The 21,025-nt window shown below is 47.3% G+C and overlaps 1 protein-coding gene across 1 annotated transcript; it reads left to right on the top strand.

Annotated features, from left to right (window-relative positions):
- The first annotated feature begins 393 nt into the window (after positions 1–393).
- Positions 394–20,702, top strand: LOC8043600 (arginine kinase). The gene is made up of 6 exons (XM_029990124.4): positions 394–481; positions 1,356–1,567; positions 12,836–13,062; positions 13,918–14,244; positions 16,797–17,001; positions 20,181–20,702. Exons 2-6 carry the CDS (start codon positions 1,399–1,401, stop codon positions 20,321–20,323), a joined length of 1,071 nt encoding a protein of 356 aa, XP_029845984.1. The 5' UTR covers positions 394–481; positions 1,356–1,398; the 3' UTR covers positions 20,324–20,702.
- The last annotated feature ends 323 nt before the right edge of the window (positions 20,703–21,025 follow it).

Below are 21,025 nucleotides of genomic sequence, written 5' to 3' on the forward strand. Positions count from 1 at the left end.
CATCTTGGCGGTCGCCGCGGACACTCTCCGAGGGGGAGGGGGCCCGGAGAAGTAGAGAAACAAATAAAAATATGAAACCAGGAAGTCCCCCCCTTCGTCTCCCAAGTCGATCGGATTCCTTCTCCATGCGCACGCCGAACCCATACGCGAGAGTGACGGAAACGAGAATCCAGGAAATCGAAAAGCGCGCGCGTATTACCACCGGCAAGAAGATCCCCAAGGCGTGAAATCCGTCTGGAGCCGCCATGCTGCCACAAAAAAAACTAAATATATAACACGGCCCATCCACGCGCATGCGCAGCGGCCCAGGGCTCAGGCCCGGGGCGCCCCGTGAGCCCCGGCGCAGCATCCCCCTCTCCCCCATTTTGCCCTCTCCCACCTCCTCCCCCTTGGACGCGATTGAGCGCTAGCAGTGCTCGCAGTCGAGCAGACAGTCGCACGCACCTCGCTCCTACGCTCGGAGTCTTCGGTCGCTCGGAAGGTCAGCCGTTGCTTCTTGAGTTTTCTTCAACTCCATCCTTTTTTTTCTTGTTCCTCCTTCGGAACGTAACCTGGCCTGCTCCTTCCTGATTGGACTAATAACTCGGAGGATTTCCTCGTCGCTGCGTTCCCAGCGAAGGCAAGAGGCGGGCTGCTGAAGTTGATGCTGCGTGAACGCGGTTCCAATGGCTTCCGTTTGATCGCCCTTGAAGATACGGATGCTGTTCGGGGGACCTAAGCTCGATCGTTAGGCGGACGCTTTTTTTTTTCTTTCTTTGTGAAGAAGGAAGGGTTCGACCCCATCTGTGAAAGAAATCCAGTGATAGTGTTTGATCGCAACTGGATAAAGTGAATTTAATAACCGTGGATCAAAGGCTTTAGGCACAGGCTCAGTTAACGAATAAACGATAGAGAAATGTTCGCTCATTCGCTGGATTACGAGCTGAATTGGTGTCATTGGGTAGGTAACGAAAAAGCGGAAATGGCAGAAGTTAATTTTTAATGTAAATAATCGGAAATTAACATAAGATCGTGGCCTATAAATTCAATTTACCAAATAAGAATTGCTTTAAAAATTCGCATCGAAAAGTGCCACCATCACTGATGATCATAAACTCTATTAGGGACTGAATTACTGGGTATACTAAGAGAGGATGTTACCTTCCGGAATAAACAAACTAACCAGCAACGATAATCGTAAACTGTATTACGAATCGAATTACGGTCTGGATTACGAAAGGAAGTTACGTCCAGGAATAAACAAAGAGGAGTTTAGGTTTAGCAAATGCGAATAAGTCTTACTTGGCGACCTGGCGAAACAATGTTCTTAACAGAAGACAGTTGCAAAGAAGGCTGATCCCGTCCTGTGCTTGCAGGATTTCGTCAAACTCCGGTGGTCATCAAAAATCAGGCAGCAACATGGTCGACCAGGCAACGCTAGACAAGCTGGATGCGGGCTTCAAAAAGCTCCAGGATGCTAAGGACTGCAAGTCGCTGCTCAAGAAGTACCTAACCAAAGATGTCTTCGAAAAGCTCAAGACTCGCAAGACGGCCATGGGAGCCACCTTGCTCGACGTCATACAGTCCGGTACGTTTTTTTCTTGTTTGTTCGCGGAGTCGCGTTGCCGCTCGATAGAAGCCCGGATTAGGGCTGGATTAAGATAATCCTCGTAGTCGCTGCCTTCACGCTGACAGCTATGATCGCCAGAACCGTTAGAGACACCGCGAACGAGAGGGAGATTTATTTTTCTTAAAGCTCGTAATTCGAAAAACAAACCCTGTCGCGTCTTCATAAGCGATATCTAGCAAGAATAAAATCGTTGGCGCTTTGTTTCAAAGTGTGATTAAAGGACTCAAAGGTGTAAGAATACTCACATGAAGTGCCCTGTACTTCTTAAAATTTCGACGGCTATAATAGCTGCGGTAAGCATAAACGTAAACATTACAATTGATGTGCACAATAAGAAGCCAACAACATCTATGAAATTTCACGTGATACATGATGTAAAAAGCACCGACGAGAATAAGCCCGTATGCTGGAGTATTTTGTTGAACTTGCGACACTTTCCCAAAAGTTTTTTCGCAAAACGAATACCACTAAAATAAATTTTAACATCAACTTACCGCGTCAAAGAAAGAAGAGCAATTTGCGCTAGGAATAGCACGAGGAAGTCATCTCTGAAGGAGGACGCCAGGAGTTAACTATCTGCGTAATTGGCGCCGGGGCGCGAGCCCCTGTAAAGCTATCTGCTCCGCACGATGTATAGAAGTGCGGGGAAACCCTCCTCCTGTGGGCGTCCGACTCGAGGTCGAGCAACCATTCGTCGCGTACCATCGCAACCCGTGACGTAGCTAAAACAAACATTTGTAGCGCGTTACACTGTGTGTGACCTTGCTATGACCCCTAGGAAGTAAATGGAAGAAAATTATAAACTGACACTTGCTGGCACAATGCTTGAAACCAACAGACAAGCAAGCTCCCTGCAATCAGTCGGAATAAATTAAATGACGTTCGCCAATTAAAAATTTTATAGTGCTGTTTATATTAGGGGACGGGGTGCGCGAACAGTGTTCGGATCGAAAAACGTTACAACCATTCTCGCCATTCATATTTCAAGACAAAGAAACCAAAGACCCCCACACACAAACACAATACACCGGCTAGTTGTGCAGTAGAGAGGCTAGGAGTAACACGAGCTATCGAACCCAAAGTGAAACGAACATAGAGCCTTCGTAGGCAATAATATAAGAAAAAATTGGAGCTCACAAACGTCATTTTATGCTCATGTCAGCGGAAAGAGACGGAGGTATCTAAAACAAATGTGCGCAAGGAATTAACACGCGTTTGTTCTTCGTTCGCACCAGGCAAACAACGCGGCCCTCTGACAAAACTAAAACCGATCTTCAGCGAGCCAGGCAATCCTAGGAAGTACTGCTTCATTGAACACGTTTTTATCTGGCCACTTGGTACAGCCCAAGCATAACACGGGTTGCAAATGGAGCGATTCTTCCCTCTCCGCAGAAAGTGTTTGCTGAGCGTTTGTCTAGTAATGATAGGCCGCTGGACAGACAAAAGTTGCTCCCATTATCAAAAACAATGGAGTTGAATGCGTGAAAGGTTCGATTATTTTGTCCAGGAATGTACGTCTGAAAACGTCCCCTCAGCGACGTTCGAGGCTTCACACGGTACCACAGCTGAAACAAACGCCAGAAAGCGCATTTTATGCACCAAGACCTTACCGCTGCGCGAAACTACGCGGAAAGCAATCACTTTGCTCGTCGAGACACAGAGACAACACTTTGATAAATGATCGAAACCGGCCAATCATAACACGAAGAAAAGGAGAAAAAAAAATATACTAAAGTACCCGAGTTCCGAATTTTCTTCTTACCAAACGCGCAACTGTAGGCGGCTCAATTACTGCCGATCTTTTTGAGTCTATTTTTTTATTGGTTTTTCTCGGTGCTGCTCACCTCGTATTTTCTCCGTAAAAAAAAAGAGCCAGCAAAAAATTGGGTACGAAATGGTTTGTAAAATGTAAATGTATCGATCAGAAAAAAAGGCCTTCCGCGCACTAAATGATTAAAAAAAATATATATATTATGTTTCTTTTTGTGTGTGTGTGTGTGTGTTCTGGTAAAAACGACAGTCTTCTGGTGTCTGAGAGCAGATTGTGACTTGTTTTAAAGCGAATCGCCGGCGCAGAAACATAGTGAAGCCACGGTATATAAAAAAAAAGAAATAGACGCTTTCGTTTTTTTTTCTCTCTCTTATTTTTTTTTAATGCTTGAAGCGAACTCGGAGTGAACAATTAATCATCCAACGTAACAAAGAAATATAACCTGAAGGAATACAAATATAGTCCCGCACGAACGCCCAGAGAGACTACCAGCACGTTAGCATATGTTACTGCTTTTTCTGTGCGTTCTACGAAAAGGCTGTAAGTACACTTCACCGATACTCATTAACGAAATCTCGTATCCTTGAGTAAAACTAGTTTACAAAATGTGCGGACAAACTTAAGTTCTTTTTTTTTTTTTTTTTTTTACCCGTTTATAAGCAGCTGAATTAGGAAATGACGATCTTACTTTTTTCCGTGCGTGTTTGAACATCAGGGCTGTTCGACAGACGGCAACAAAACGACCCCTTACTCAGTCCATTCAATTGCGTTTCGTTTAACCATCACGATGGCCCCAGGGCCTGTAGAAATTAACCGTTTCGTGCTATAGCCAAGATACGCCATTTTTGTGTAAGAAACACACACACACACAAACGCTTTTCTTTTTCGTTTTTTTATTTACGGAAAAGTGATGGTGCGTTAATAGAACACGATCCTGAATATGCGCGGCTTGACATTCTTTAAGCAAACTAACGTTCAATAAAGTCGGGAGACAAGCAACGTGCATTAAACGACGTGTATATTCATTTCCTCGTAATTAATTAGTTATCAATATTAACGAATGGTAAATAATTAGCCGGACCTAATATATCTATAGCTACGTTTAACGGTCGCGTCACAATTTTTCGTAACGCTCTTTCGTAATATGAGGCTCATCTCATGAAAACTAGGCCTACGGCACTGTGTGTGAAAAAATCGATTACTGTATATGCGGAAAGCAAACATTATTGATTGGGTTTCTATCTCTTGTGGGCCACGCTAATGATCCTCGTATGTTTACAAAATACAACCTTCGATCGACTGATTTGAACCCCGTAACTTCATCAATATTTGCTAAAAAAAAAAAAAAAAAAGGAAATAGAAGGGGCTGTTATTTCTACACCTCGAAACAAAGTATGCTCGTTTCATTGCTCATACAAACGAAAACAAAAAGTTTTTTTTTTTTTTTTACACCTTTTACGTTTAAGCCGGGCAGTTGCGCTGATTGTGTTCGGAGCAACCGGAACGACAAATTCACTGGAACAAGTGTTGGTCGTACACTACGGGACAAGCGATGCAAGACGTAGCTTCCGCAAGTTGTTCATGGTGTCCAGAGGTACCTTATGGTACCGTGGTTGCGTCTTCGGCAAAGCTGTGCCCTGGGTGGGTATTCGACACCTAGTTTACGAGGCGAGAGTGAAGGGGGAGGTGGAAGGGGGGGGGGGGGGGGGGGGGCGGCTAGGTAAACACGCTTCAGTGGGCCATGCGCTAGCCTAATCGTGTTTACCTAAGCCGCCCCCCCCCCCCCCTTTCTTTCTTTCCTCTGAAGATCAGGCGATGTGAAGTCCATGAGAACGCGACCAATGAGAGTGCCGGAATGGGCCCGTTGACTTACTTCTCAAGCTTTTCCCAACACGCGTGCCGGTTGTTGCCGTCGTTTTGATTGCTGCGGACGTAAAACCAGCGGAAATGTCAGAACCAGGCTCGAATGTGTCGCCCTCGACCAACGCGCGCTTGTACAAAGCGTCTGTGGCCAAGCCAGAGTCGTGGTGCCATCTCGGATTCGTAATTATCTGGACCCGGAGAGAAAATTTGACTGCGATATCCCTTTAAACAGCGCGTTAATCGAATGCGAATTTGACCGTTCGAATATTCGCGCAAACTTAGAGGATTTGTCGTACTCGCAAGTTACCAATAGGCCGATAGCATTAAAAGATTTAAATTTCAGGATCACTCTTCCGCACTCTCCGCAGATAAAGTTCGCGCTTATTAGAGCGTAATAATTCTTTCACGCAAAAGTATTAGGTTCAACAAACATTACATCAGAAAACTTAAAATATGGTTAGGTTGTTTCGAACTAGTTCGGGGGGCTACCATAAAACAGTCGTGAAGTGAAGACTGCGTACAAACTTGTTGCTTTCCAATACATCTATGGGGTGCTACAGTCCCCGTGCTTGCCGGAGCTGCGTAATTGCGTTTGTTGTCTTGGTTCCGTTTGGGAATTAAACGTGGTTGTCAGAGCTTTTCGGCGTTTCCGAGGAAAAAGAACCGTGCTTTCGTACTACATATTACTAAACTACACAAAGTGGAAAACCCAAGCTCTACCCATACTTAGTCCTAGGGGTTGGCACGAGAGGGCAACGTTTCGGGACTTGATCTAAGAAGTTGAAAATAACTTATCAGAAGTTGAAAAGAACTTCTCAGCGCGGAAATGACCTCAGTCGTCTGCGGACGCATACGCTGCTTTTGATGTTTCGGAGAAGAGAAACGATTTTCGCATGCACAGAACACATTCCATATCGCCCAGTAAACAAGGCAGAGCACAGAATTCGACAGTTGTAACGGTCTTTAGGTCGCGACATGATCATAATCCATGCGGCGCGCAAGTTCGTCTGCTTCTTGCCCAGGGATATGCGATGATGTCAGAATGCCAAACCCTTGTTGGCCGATTGAGAAAAAGAGATAGTGGGTAGACCTCGAGGCATCTAGCATCGAGGCCTACTCATTATATTTTCAATCAATAGCCAATCAGAACCCGGCGTCGTCCTGACGTCACCGCAACCCCTGCGCAAAAAGCAGACCGACTTGCTCTCCGTATAGCCTTCCAATCATGAGCGGTTCCGAAACTTCGGCATCTCTTCTCCAACCGCCAGCGCTACAATCGGATCCATTTCAAACCCTACGTAATTAACAATTTACTTAAACAATCAAAAAAAAAAAAAAGGCGCAACGACGTTACGTACGCGCAGAGGACCCCATGTAACCAATCCGTTTCAGTAGCCATCAAAGACAACGAGCGGTGATCAAAAATACTTTTCTCACTTGCTCGTCGACTAGAGAACATTCCAGCCTTCACAAAAGGCAACCACCGCCCGCTCCGTAAAACAAAGATGGGAAAAAGAAAAGAGAAAGAGGAAAAAGAAAATGTGGCATTGGGTTTCTGCGAGGAGACGCGCTATTTGTGGTTCGGAGCGGAAGCTGCCGAGCAGCGAGCACCGCGGCTTCCGGGTACATTTTGGTTCCTCCCGAAAAGAATGCCCGGGCCTAACGCCTTCGCCGTGTGCACCGCGGAGGCAGTCTCAGGGCCCGGTGTAATTTAATCGGCGCTATTCGGTGTTTATTTCAGCGTGAGCTTGACTTCATGAGACGTAAAATTCAGGAAAATAAAGACTGGCGTTAATAAGTAAGGCGACGGAGCGCGAAAGCAAGTGGAAGTGAGGCAACAACAGTGAATATAAATGTTTCTTTAGTTTTTTCTTTTCCTGATTGAATGTTTACGAAAAGGAAGCGTTATCAAAATGATGACAGACACTCACACCCCTCCCCGTCAAACGTGTCACAATGCCTATTAAAACAAGCGAAACGCCGAATCTTCAATCCACAATTCGGTGTTTGTTTGTTTGTTTTTTTTTTTTTTTTTTTTTTTCACCTGTTCACCAAAAAAGAATTCGGTGATTTCCGAAATAATCGAAAATGAAAGGCTCCACAGTCTCTCACAGCTCCCATCTGAAAAAGACCCAGACACACAGGGGCATTTGCTCAAGTTTTCTTATACCCCTGTCAGACGGGCACGTTAAATGACATTTAAGCAAAATTACATTACAGCTCGGCCAATCTGCGTGCTTCAAACGCCACGCCGCGCGTGCACGCGCCACGTGCAGAACCAGGATCACGAGCTGATTCGGCGAGCGGTGAATGACATTCGATCAAAATGACATCTACTTTCCCGTCTGACAAGGGTGCTACGTTGCGTTACGACTTATGAGTCACCCGAACATCCGTGCTTCGAATGTTGCGTGCTAGGGTATCGCTTTGAACCGGCTGCCACGCTTCATACGAAGCACGCATGTCCCGGCGACCCTCCACGGAAGTCAGACCTAAGCTCCCGCAACATAAAGGCCCGTTCACATACTTGCAGATCCCTAGGACAAGAGTGCCGTAAAACATCTTACAATCTCCCTACCACGACAGAAATATACCAGTACGCTGGCGCCATCTATGCGGTGACCCTGGAGCTGCATTCCGCTAGAGAGCAGGTTTAGCGCAAGGTTAAATGTGCGCACTGCGCACTACCTTTGAGGAAGGGTCGTTTATAGCAATGATAAAAGTCTATCAAGCCAAAAATAAAGAATGATGCCTGAAAAAGTAGGAAATATACGGAACCGCCAAGAAGTTTCACGGCTACCCAATAGGTGGCGCCAGTGCGTTCACGGTCTTGGCCTGCGACAAGTGTGTGAACGGGCCTTAACGCAACGCAAGAAAACGGCGCAATGTGAACAGCTCTTGACGTGCCTTTGGCCCCGAGGGCAATATAATAAATATATCAATAAATAAATAAATAAACAAAAATACTCGTACTTGAAAACTAAAAGCGAAGAGTGCTCCCTACCCAAAAACACACACACACACACAAATAATCCGTTCTGGAAAGGTTTTTTTTGACGCCCCAAGAACACTTTCATCTCGTGAAGAACGGCTTTGCCTCAAGCACTGTTGCCCCCTGGCGCACTAGAAAGGCAACTGGGCGCTGAAGAACTCTTTTACATCGAAAAAGGATTTTAAAAATCCCCTTACAGATTTGTCACGAAGAACACTTTTAGGGGGCGCTTAAAATAACATTTTCGGGACAAATTATGAACATGCCGAAAAACCCTTAAAAATTATTTTACATTTCTTTTTTTTTTTATTATTTTAGAGTCACGAGAAATCTATTACGGCGTAACGCGTGACATAATTCGGTTCTCGTTTCGGCTGAACGTATTATCATAGTGCGATTTGAGTTGCGGATAGCGGCGCCAGCAAGAATGATCGTCAGGCGTACACACGTTGCTTCAATAACTGTGCGCGGCGAAAGAAAGATCCAAAATTAAGCGGGACATCTGTTGTTTTTGGACTATTATATTAATATAGATCGTCGATCTGACTTTACAAGTTGGAGTGAAGTAAACGCAGATGTAGTCAAGGCGCTGATAAAGAGAAGAAAAAAAGAAGAATCCGATTGTGTTGTAAATAAAATAATGCGATGGGTAGAAGAATAAACGTTCGCAAACCACATCGGAACTCTCCAACGCGGCACAACTTATAAAGTTGCAAACTGAAGTTGAAAGCGGCGCCCTGAAGCGAAGACAAAGGGCAAAAAAAGACACGAACTCGATCACTGTCGCAAGAGCTTATACTGTATATCTTTTGTCTTTCATTTTCTTTTTTCCTCGCTAAAGTGCACTGAACTCTTATTTTTCGATGCTTCCTAAGAAAAGAAGGAAAAAATCTGAATTTTCTTTTTTTATTATTATATACTTTTTTGCTGCAGGACCGACCCCTGGCGAACCGAGATTCAGGAACATATCAATAAAAATAATTAACTGTGTGAAAACGGCTTTTTTTTTTTTTTCGTTATCGGAAAATTATGTTGTACGCTACACAATGCCTAACGCCAGCAAACACTAATAATTATAACAATAATTATATAAAAGGCATTTGTACACCGTGCACGCGTGCCGGAAGCTTTCCACCTCAAGGCACGACGGCGGCGGTGCAGAACGAAGGAGCCCCGAGTCCGCGGACGGGGCTTTCGAAGCCCGATGTTTCGGGCCCGGAGTTTGGACGCTAGCCAGGACGCGCAAGGCCGGAAGGCCTTTTCCGAGCAGCCGGCTGCCTGTTTTTCGTCGATTGTTGTCTCGACACTGGGAATAGCTCGCCGCTCGTTTTCGGCGCCCGGCTGCAGTCTCGGGCCCGCTCCTCCTGCTTATTTGAGCACCGCCGAAATACGTATACGAACACGTGGCACTTAAAAGCTATACCGCTGCCCCGCCTGGAGGCTTGTCTACCGAGACCCTGAGCATTGGCTACTGCAAACTGCACAATGAGTGCGGTGGGTACTGAATAAAGAAAGCCAAACGTCAAGAGCGAAAGACAAAGTTAGATCTAAATGCGGCACGGAACAGTAAAGAAAGCAAATAAAGTGTTCGAGAACGAAAGAAAAAACCTTATCAGAAAAGAAGAAAATTGCAAAGTAATTATTTTTTAATTAGTGAAAACAGACATATGGTATCAGTTAGGAACTAAATCAGTGCTTCAAGTCGTCCTAAGATGTATTAACTTCGGGGATATAACACCCGGCAAGTTCCCAATTGGAACCCTACGTTTCTCTCCAATCATTAAGTTTATTTTAGGTACTTAGTTTGCTAATATGCTGTTTTTCTTTCATTGAAATCCTTGACGCCCGCCGTGGCTGTCGATTTGCCCCCTAAAAAAGCTTTTTTTTTTTTTTTTTTTGTTAACCATTTTAGTTTTAGGAGTTTTTGAAAGTATTCGCAGAAAACGTAACAGAAGTCCGAGTGATACTTCACAATGAGTCCGATTGGTACTGAATAAATAAAGAAACTAACATGAAAGCCAGGAGACAAATTTATTTATTCATTATTCACAATACCTTACAGGCTCTTCTCCAGAGCATGTTGATCTAAACGCGGGACGGAACAACAAATAGAATATTCCATAATGTTCAAAACTGTCGTTTTCGGACATAACAAAAGTCAAAAGGACAGGGGATACACGACGCCTTAAAAAAGACTCAAGCTTAAATAAGATCTTGTACACTAGAAAAACAGCACTCGTAAGACGCGGTATAGTTTCTAAACTGTGCTGTTTTCAAATATATACAGTCGAAGATCAAGAAAGACGGGCGCAAAGACTATAGTGACAAATGGAACACACAGCTATGTTCGCCAACTTCTGCTGTCATCGTTGTCATAATTCGCGCTGCCTCCCCATCCCCCGTTGCCTTATACTCGACTATGACTAAGTTAACTACACCCGCTTCTCTATTCAGCTGAAGCCCCAAGACAAATAACCTCTGTTATTCTATTGGTTACATCTTATGCTCGCTGCCATCTTCGTCAACAGGGCAGTGGAACGCCTTCTGAGCATGCGCTGTTGCTCTGGTGTGCGGCATATCAGACGCTGCACATGCGTCCACAGCTCAGTGACTCAGCATTTTTCACCCGGGTGACATGCTCATGCACAAAAGGGAACATCACCAAGCCACCTTCTCGAAACGGCCATCGAGAAACCGCGGGACCCCCAATCCGCCCTGTCCATTGCGGGTTGTTCCTTCGCGGCTTTCGTACCACGTGGACCGCCACAATGCCCCTGCTGGCGAAATGAGTCCGCGCACGGAGGATCGACGATGATGTGTAGCGGTGTCGTGCGCTTCGCTCGTTAACCCACCCGGCCTTCGTCGATTGACGAGAACGCGGCCACTCGCTGCCCTGTTCCCGTGGCGCCGGACGAGGACCACAGCTGTATATACGATTCGCGAAAGTCGTCAGCGCCACGCGACAAAGACCACAATTCGATCTCCAGGCTCGCCGGTGAGAGGGCGACGGGAGACCGCTAACGGTCCTCGAGGGACAATCCGGCACTCGAAAGCCAATACACCGAAGAAAGCGTACCTGAATTGCTTGCGGAAGAAAAACAGGTCACGGGAGAGCGCGGCTAAGAACAGCGACCTTCATCGCGGCTGTCGATGCATATCCTTAGGTTTCTTTTCTCGACTAGCAACCGTCTTGTATGTCCGATTTATTACAACCACTTTTGCTTTCTTGATTTGAAAGAGCGGCGGGAACACTTGTGGCTTGGCCTCGTAAACCAAGTAAAGCTTAACTTATGCCTCCCTTTCCTCACCCGACCAGGCTCTTTACGCGCGGATATAGGCGGGAGCGTGACCACGTGGCTAAAGATGGACAAATGACTGGGCCAACGAGCACGTATCACCTTCCATCACATCGTCAGCTTTGGAGTGAACGAGAACAAGTGGTGCAAAGTGCTCGCTTGGCGATCAAACGCGGTGAAGTCAGTCTTGAGTAAAGTACATCTAAAAGAGTACTTGAAGTACAAAGTAAATTAGAGGTTATGTACTCCAAGTAAAGTAGTAAGTACACCAGATGCAATGTACTTCAAGTTAAGTGCTATAAATACAATGTACTTTCAAAGTAGAGTAGTACTTTTTATCACAATCTTTCGTGACGGAGTGAGCATGACGCCAGCCCTATAGATTCCGCAAGGAATCCTCTCATGAAGGATTGCCCTCTATTAATATTTTCAAGTCTCCTCGCTCGCACTGATCGAGCAAGAAGTAGAGGGGGTTAAAAATGCCACGGGAGAGCCGCCCCCAGTACAAACGGAGATGCGTCGTCTGCTCGCGTCTCGGACGGGAGTAGATATATTCCTCCCAATATATCTTCACGCTTGACAAAGCACCGTTTTGTGATACAAATTTAATAAGACCGAATTTGGGGAATTTACTTTGAAGTCGGGATTTGCAATTTCTTTAAAAAGTACCAGAAAAAATATTTCAGTGAAGTACCAGTAGATAATCAGAAAATGTACTTCAAGTAAAGCGCAAGTGTTCTAAACCTACTTAAATTAGTACTTTAAGTACAATGTACTTAAAGTGCTTCCCAACACTGTGTGAAGCATGGTGTTCCTCAATATTATGTCTTAACAAAATGCGAAAAAGTGAGTAAAAAAACAATAAAAAAACTTTCAGCCTTTCCACTCTAGTGAAGAAGGAAGACCAGCGAAGCTGTACTATTTTGGGAATGAAGTAATGGACGGCCGCAAGTCGGCGAGCCAGAGTGGAAAGGCTGGAAAGGTTGCCGCCATCTATGAGCGACGGCGGCAACCAGACAACCGGCAAGTCAGTTGTCTGGTTACCGCCGTCGCTCATAGATGGCGGTAGCTGTCCGGAGTGTTCTGTCGACATTTATTCGCTGGAGGACACGATCCTGAGAGAAACTAGCCTGACTAGCCCTTAACAGCTCCACTGCAAAAAAAAAAAAAAAAAAAAAAAAAAAGCACCAGTCAATTATGCGATTGGCTGGAGGCGTTTCGTTCTCTCCCCAGTGGAGCGTTAATTTCAGTCAAGGGGATGTCGAGGTAACGTCATGCTGATGCGCGCCTTACCTGCGTCCCAGGCGTGGAGAACCTCGACAGCGGCGTCGGCCTGTACGCCCCCGATGCCGAAGCGTACACGCTGTTCGCCGACCTGTTCAACCCGGTGATCGAGGACTACCACGGCGGCTTCAAGGCGACCGACAAGCACCCGCCCACGGACTTCGGAGACCTCAACACCCTGGTCAACGTGGATCCCGACGACCAGTTCGTCATCTCCACCCGCGTGCGCTGTGGACGCTCGTTGCAGGCGAGTCCAGTTCGCATCGAACGCGTCGCGTGAAGCATCTCGTCATGTGCCGAGAAACACGAGGGAGAGAATAGGAGACGCCCTCACTTTGCTGCACGGCGACTCATTTTGTTGCCGTGCGCCGTCATTCACTTCCTAAAACCTGCACCGTCACGTAGCCGGCACGTGTAGGCGCAGGGAGCGCCGTTTATCTAGGAATTTTTATGTTCAACGCCCGCTAGGTTTAGCGACAAGCCCACGTTGATTATGTTGCAGGATTATGTCCCATGTACTGTGCGCGATTGGTTTAGCCGGGGATAGCAGACGTACAAACACGACGAGCGCCGTGACGATGCACTTTCGGCGCTGCTTGAGTGGCATATCGGTCGCGCTCGGACTTGGCGTGAAACGAAGACTTGACGAACGCTAAAGTGGAGCCAAAACGTTACCCGAGCGCGCCGATTGGGTTCCGGCGGCGAAAGCGGTGGAGTCGTCGTCGCGAGAGTCCAACCGGTGCGCTCTGTAAACTTCGGCCCCAACTTTGTGTTTGACGAGTTTAGAGGGCCTGGGGCTCTAAACTCGTCAAACACAAAGTTGGAGCCAAAAGTTCGCGGAGCGCGCCGACTGGACGCCTGCGACAAAAGTGCGAAGTCATCGTCGTAATAGTCAAATCGGTGCGCTCCGTGAACTTCTGTTCCAACTTTGTGTTTGACGAGTTTAGGACCCAAGTGTTTACAGTTCCCATATCCCAAATCATTCTTTTTTTAAGTACAACGAAGCGTGATGACAGTATTACAGGCTGGCAGGTCCTCCGATGTCTTGGCTTGACCGGAAACTGTTTTTCGGTGCGCCATCGAACCGCGCATGCGGACGCAGGGCTACCCGTTCAACCCGTGCCTGACGGAGGCCCAGTACCGCGAGATGGAGGAGAAAGTGAGCTCGACGCTGCGCACGCTGGAGGGCGAGCTGAAGGGCACCTACTACCCGCTGACCGGCATGGACAAGAAGACGCAGCAGCAGCTCATCGACGACCACTTCCTCTTCAAGGAGGGCGACCGCTTCCTGCAGGCGGCCAACGCGTGCCGCTACTGGCCCACGGGCAGGGGCATCTACCACAACGACGCCAAGACCTTCCTGGTCTGGTGCAACGAGGAGGACCACCTCCGCATCATCTCCATGCAGAAGGGAGGCGACCTCAAGGAGGTGAGGCCCACGGGGCCGATGGCACGCTGCTGGCCCGTACGCGGCAACGGTAGCCCAGGTGAAAATCAGTCCGGCTGGAACTAGTCCCAAAGGTTACAGTTCGGACCAGGTCCATAATTAAACTCCACATGAACTGATTTTCACTTGCTCCGATAGGAATCATACCGGTTCGAGGGTCACGTGCCACCGTGTGTAATCGCGCTTTAAAAAAAAATGTATATATGGGGCTTGTACATTAGGCAGCAAACTAAGTGATATCCATAGAGTGATATCCATAGAAAAAAGTGATATCCATATCCATACCAAAAAAGTGATATCCAAGTGATATCCATAGAAAAAAAAAACTCTGTTTCATAACATATAAACAACAACAATTAACGGGAATGTGCTTTGCGATGCATCGCCGTAAACTACATCGAAATGCAATGGCATTGGTTGTCTACCATGAACGCAATATTCCGGTAACCCCCCCCCCCCCCCCCCCCCCCCCCCCCGTCGCTCTTTCTCCTTTGGCATCTCTTTGGCAAGACGAGCATTGCGATACTCGGCACGTCGCTGCTTCCGTTCAGCCAGCTTCTCTTCAGTGAGAGTGATGCCGCGAGCGTGACCGTGCAGAAAACGCACGCTCCTACACAAAAAGAAAAGGGAAAAAAAGAAGTGCTTGACCCAGTTATCTCTTTTACAGTCCGTCCCTGAAACTTCACAATGCCTCGCAAGAGACAAGATGCATTGTGAAGATGGCAGCACTTCCACTGAGCGCAGCGTACGAGCGATAACGAGAGGAGGAGGCTAAATTGTTTCGTGTTGCAGACGAGGATTGTCCACAGGAGGCTACCTAAAGAAATGGTAGCGCATTTAATATGATTCTTACACTATAGACACAGGTTACAGTTAAAAGTGCACAGGTAAGCATAGTCTATTGAATAACAAGTGTAGCCATGCAGTTAGCCTTTGCAAAGTGTGGTGGATTCCTCGGGAACCACCAAGAAGTGTAGAGATCTGTGGAAATACACTTTGATTAACAAACAGGCCCGTGGAAACTAGAAATAAACAAGTCTGGTAAAACCCTTACGAACTGAGGAACGTAAAACGGGAGGGACAGATATGAATTTTCAAATAGCAACGTTTCCCTAGCCGAGGGTACTTTACAAACATGGTGGTCCTAACTATATCGGAAGTATTTTAAATCAGCAAACCTGGCAAAGAAAAAAAAAGTGCGTGGAAAAAAACAAGCAAAGATTGTGGGTGCTATTGGTTTCCCTTCATCATTGGAATAGATCAGGGGTGGCCAAACCGCGGCTCGCGAGCCGCATGCGGCCCTTCACTGGTCAAAGTGCGGCTCGCGGGTCCCTCGTAAGGGAACCCCCCCCCCCCCCCCCCCCTTCTCCCCTTTCGCCCTTTCCGCGTTTCCCAAGGATTTCAGAATAAAGACCAGCTTGCGGTTTGGCAGCCTTGTGCCCCCCTGCGTACAGTCGAACCGCTTTTCACTCGTATGCTTCCACAGATCGTGTTCCTTTCATTGTTCGAGGGAGTTCGCCATACCCCAGGTGGAAAGGCATCAAGGACAGGGACCGTCAAACCATGCATGCACTTTGGCTTGGGGTCGAGGAAATGATCAGTCTCGCGGCCTTCGTCATTCCCCGGTGATACTTCTCCCCTTTAGATGAAGGATGTTCCCTATCGTTCCTTGTTGAAGGTCGCGGAAGCCCGGGTTGACATCATTCATAGCCCCCGCCCCCCGCCCCGCCCCCCCCCCCCCCCCCGCGGCTTTTACACGTTTCTTGGTTTGGTTTGCGGCTCATAGGCCGGGCCAACCTGGCCACCCCTGGAATAGATGCATCAAAACGATTTCATTACTTTCCCGCTGAATGCACACTAAACGACAGGGATAGAGCCCTACTCAACGCTCAACTTCATCATCTTAGGAGGGAGTTTTCGTGGACCGCTTTCCCCGCTCCGCTCCGCTCTCCGCAACGAAGACGCCGCTAGTGCGCGTGCCCGCTGCTGGCCTTGACTGCAGAGTTCTGGATCTCGTAGCGGGTTGCGGGACGGAAGAAACGATCTACGAAAGCACCCTAGTTTCACACAAGAGTGTGTTGGTAGATCGTTCCGATGATGCTGATAACGATACCCGATACCCCGCTCCCGCCTTTGCGCATACGTAGTATCGTTATCGGAGGGTATCGGAACGATCTTCTAAAACTCTCTAGTTTACAAGGACGTTTAGAAGATTACTAAAGAAAGCTAAATCTTTAGCAAAAAAACAAAAAAAAAAAAAAAAAAAAAAAAACATGCGGTTAAGCTGACAGTGCTGTGGGAGCTACATGCTCGCCGGACCAATCAACCTTCTTTCTTTTATCACCTGACCCCGACCTCACGTGCTGAGAGCACGTAGGCGACGTAGGTTCCACCGCATTGTGAGCTCAGCGGTGAACAAAGTAGAACCGCGTCGGCGTCGCACTGGGTGCTTTCAGGTAATGGGGGCAAAGCCCGCAAAACTTGGACTTGTAGAGCTAAGCGGAACGTTTGGCTGACGCGTCGGTGGTGTGCAGGTGTTTGGCCGCCTGGTGAAGGCCGTGAACAGCATCGAGGCGAAGCTGCCCTTCTCGCGGGACAGCCGCCTGGGATTCCTGACCTTCTGCCCGACCAACCTGGGCACGACCATCCGGGCCAGCGTGCACATCAAGGTGCCCAAGCTGGCCGCCGACAAGGCCAAGCTTGAGAGTATCGCCGCAAAGTACAACCTCCAGGTTCGAGGTGAGAGCCGCCGAACCGGGCCTTGCCGTTCTCCCCACAAAACGATGCGCGCTCCCAATCGACTCTTTCTGAAATTTGAACACCTTACGTCAGGGCGCAGCGGATGCTACGAGCAATCAGATCCAACTCCCTAATAGGGAGTTTTCGTTGATCGTTTCCGCTGTTCCGCAACGCTTTCCGAAACCAGTTGCGCTAGACGGAATTCTAGTCAAGGCCATTGGCGCGCCGGCGCTGTAGCGGCTGCTTCGTTGCGGAGGGCTTAGCGGAGGAAAAAATGCGGTCTACGAAACCTCCCTAAAGACTAGGATAACTCGTAGCGTCCGCTGCGTCCGGACTTTTGCCACACTAATGGCAGTTGTGCATTGAAAACGCAATGGTTCGTCAGGCGCCCGTTTCGATCTGGACGAGTTTCGTACCGGTAAGCGGTCGTGTAATCGCGTGGCGCACGTTGAAGACCCCAGGTTAGCGGTTGTACAGTACTGCGCTGGCTAAATTTCTCATCTACAGCTAAGAAACCGGTCACCCATGGAGGTGTACAAGCAACACAATTTTTTTGGTTCGTCAGGCACTGTCCCTTTGGTACGCCAATGGCAACGTTACTAAAACACTCAGTTGGGAAACTCACCCTTGAAACCCGGACCGCTGGCGTCCACCGAGACCGAGCTAAATTCGGTAACAGCGCCACCCTTTAGTGACAAGTTGAAACATGAGATTTGCCTTATATGGCTACTGCTAGGGTCACTGAATGTTCACAGAGTACCGAAACTCCCAGGCTCGAGGTGCCAAGATGGCGGCTCAATCTTTTGTCTTTATTGTGGTCACCATGAGTCTTAAAAAGCATGTTTTGCGTGGGAACGAACGGAAAAAAAGCTCTCTTTGTAGGAACTTTTATTGGAGATTAGGGCAAAATGGCAGGTCTGTGAAGTTCTAAAATCTTTAATTTACAAGGTTTTGCGGCACAATAAATATTGTTTTTATACAACCATGTCTCACCGGTGGTTTCAGGTAGCGCGTTCCGACCTGGGCGCGTCCTAACTTTAGTAGTATTCAGCGGCGCGTCCGCTTGGGAGGGGGTTAGCATCCTCAAACCCTTTCCACATATATGTTTGGCGCCGAAATTGCCGATAAGTCAAAATAGAAGTCACAGTGCACGCTATTGAATGCGGTACTCTTGCAGTTCCCCGGGTGACTGCTGCGGGAGAAATGGCAGCCTTGCGATCGCCATTATTTCGCTTCTCGAGTGCGGATCGGTGCCACTTTTTCAGAGCAGGCTCTATGGCGGTTTCCCAACTGAACGGTTTTAGTAACGTTAGGCAATTCCTAGCAGCAACCCGTTCATTGTAGCACAGCTCTTTCTTGATCCGTTTCGGTTTAAATGGTGATAAAATAAAAATAAAAAAAGGAACCGGTCAGCACGAGTGGCTAACCCACAAATCTTTACAATAGAGAAGTGAGCTAACCGAGAAGGCCCCTAGATCAAATTCTTCACGCAAGGGAGCTTTAAACGGACACTGACAGGGTATTTATGCTCGCCAAGGTTTTCATTTGTACATCACATATGAGAGCCCAACTACCCAGAAAACAATTCACAGCTCGAAATTCGTTTCCTTTCTGCCCGAAAACCGCCGATCGAGAACTTGCCGGTTTGAGTCGCGCTCACCCTTCTCCGTTGTGATGCGCCGTTTTCTATGGTTTAGACACAGCCACCAAAGTCGTGGGCCATCGAAGGCACATACATAATATTAAAAATAGAAAAGAAATATGATACTCAATATTTGTGGCTTCTAAAAAGCTGCAAGTACGTTGGGTAAAAAAAGACAGTGTTGCACAGCCACGTGACTTCCGCCAACTCTCTCTCCTCTACTAGATTTCTTCTTTCTCCCCAGTTCAGTTTCGGTTTCAAGCAGTTGCGTTTCTTGACTTTATTAAAAATATATGCGACGCTGTAGCAAAACATTGATTGGGTACTCTTCTGACACCATAATAAATTGCCTGGCAAAAAAAAAAAACTGGAGGGTGTCAGTGCAGTATTTACCCGAGAGATTTCTCCACAGAGTAGTACGCATCAGGTGGCATGCATCACATTGGAACGTAGCACATAACGGCACGCTTTCGGGATGCAGTGACAACAGCTTCCCAGTGGAGGGGGATGTCGGGTGGTACAAACAATTTTGGCACGGAGGTGGATAACCTTGCTCTTAACGATATTTCGTCGTCAAAAGCATTGGTGTCAAGAGTAGACACTGCAAAATTCGTCTGCTGTGGTGTCAAAAGTGGAAAACCCTAAATTCAACCACTAACAGCCCTTCCACCGGCTTTTTGACCAAGCTGAGGCAGGAGTTGCTCCTGACATCACGAACATCCCTTTGCAGATTTCTCCTGCTTGCAAAGTGTGTGCCGAAAGATTGATTAGACCAAGCTGGTTCTGAAAATAATGCCGATGCAGTGCTAGGATCATATTTGAGCGTCGTATTGTGCCAAAGTCCCGAATGCACATTCTTTTTATCATTAGTCTGAGTGCATTTACCTAGAAGGCCGCCATCAGCACAGCTCCCATGCCAAAACTCGGATGGAGATGATTTAACTGAGAGATTGTCAGAGTTTCAGAAAGGGTCTGCTTGCAAGGATGGTACGAGAATGTTCGGTATTTACTGGTTTTGGTACAGGACAATGTGTGCGGATAAAACTGGCGGTAATCAGTTTGTCGAACAATGTTTTATTTACTGATTGTTTTGTAGACATGCGACATATCATTAAGTTTGTTTCATCGAAAGGCTTCCAGCGTTCGTTTCATCGGCACACCTTGCGGCGTTTCCTCGAACAGAACCCTGCTGTTTTCAGAACAAACATGTTGCGTTTTGCCTGGTTTAGGGGGGTAAGGCTCGAATGAACGCGCATCAGTAAATCATGCGCTAGCTTTTAGCGGCTTTCAAATTTTATTACGCACTTATAAAAAAAAAATGTTGTCGACGAAACGTTCGTTTATAAAATGTATGTCCACGAAAAATAGAAAAAATCGTAAGGGTGCAGGCGACCCCAGTTAATTTCCACGAAACATGTTTCAACAAAACAATAGGGGCTCTGACTAAACACTCCTTTGCCAATTAGATTATAGCAGGCGTGTTATGAAACATGTGCTTCTGCCCACAGACAAAACGATGCCCCGCCGTCCTTTGCAGGCACCCGCGGGGAGCACACGGAGAGTGAGGGCGGCGTCTACGACATCTCCAACAAAAGGCGCATGGGCCTTACGGAGTACCAGGCGGTCAAGGAGATGCAGGACGGCATTCTGGAGCTCATCCGCCTCGAGAAAGCGGCTTAAGTGCACGGGCCCCCCCAAAAACCTCATCCAGCCCACACAGACTCAGAGGACCACCTTTTCCAGCCCCCCACCAGACCCCCACTTGTCTGCGCGCAACCCCTACACGTCGCTTTTGTTCTTTCGCTCAAACAAAACCAAAAAAAGAAAGAAAAAATTCTCCTTGGTGCAATCTGGTGGGAATGGCTCTTATTGAAGACACTCCTAGTCGATAGCTGCAAACAAATTTTGTCCTCCCCCCTTCTAGTCAGCTTAGCTGTGAAAAGACACTTTTACGCTTTTTGGGGCCTAGCGAAGGAAAACAGGTTGCTGCTGCTACTGCTACTACTTTTGATGAAAGCTGGTGGAGATTTGAGCAATAAAAAAAAGTTGCGACGAAAAAGAAGTAGCACTGAATGTTTGAGTTTGGGTTCCCGGGGTTCCCGGGAACCCAAACTGGGTTCCCGGGAACCGCGGGGCATTCCCTCGAGCTTTGAAATTTTCTTGGCTCCAAAACGAACTGTTCTCCCAATTCAGCCATCCACCAATGCATAACGATGTGCAAAAAGTTCACTTGTATGTGTGCTATTCTTTACAAAGCCTCTATAGGCTTCTGTGAAGCTTTTATAGCATCAATTTTAAGACCGGAAGTTTGTTGGCTGCCATTCATGAGAGATGGACATTTCTAGGGATACAAAAGTGTAGAAACCATGCCTTGGTCGATGC

This window comes from Ixodes scapularis, unplaced genomic scaffold, assembly GCF_016920785.2.
Source record: "Ixodes scapularis isolate PalLabHiFi unplaced genomic scaffold, ASM1692078v2 PGA_scaffold7__128_contigs__length_106722199, whole genome shotgun sequence".
Lineage (NCBI taxonomy): Eukaryota > Metazoa > Arthropoda > Arachnida > Ixodida > Ixodidae > Ixodes > Ixodes scapularis.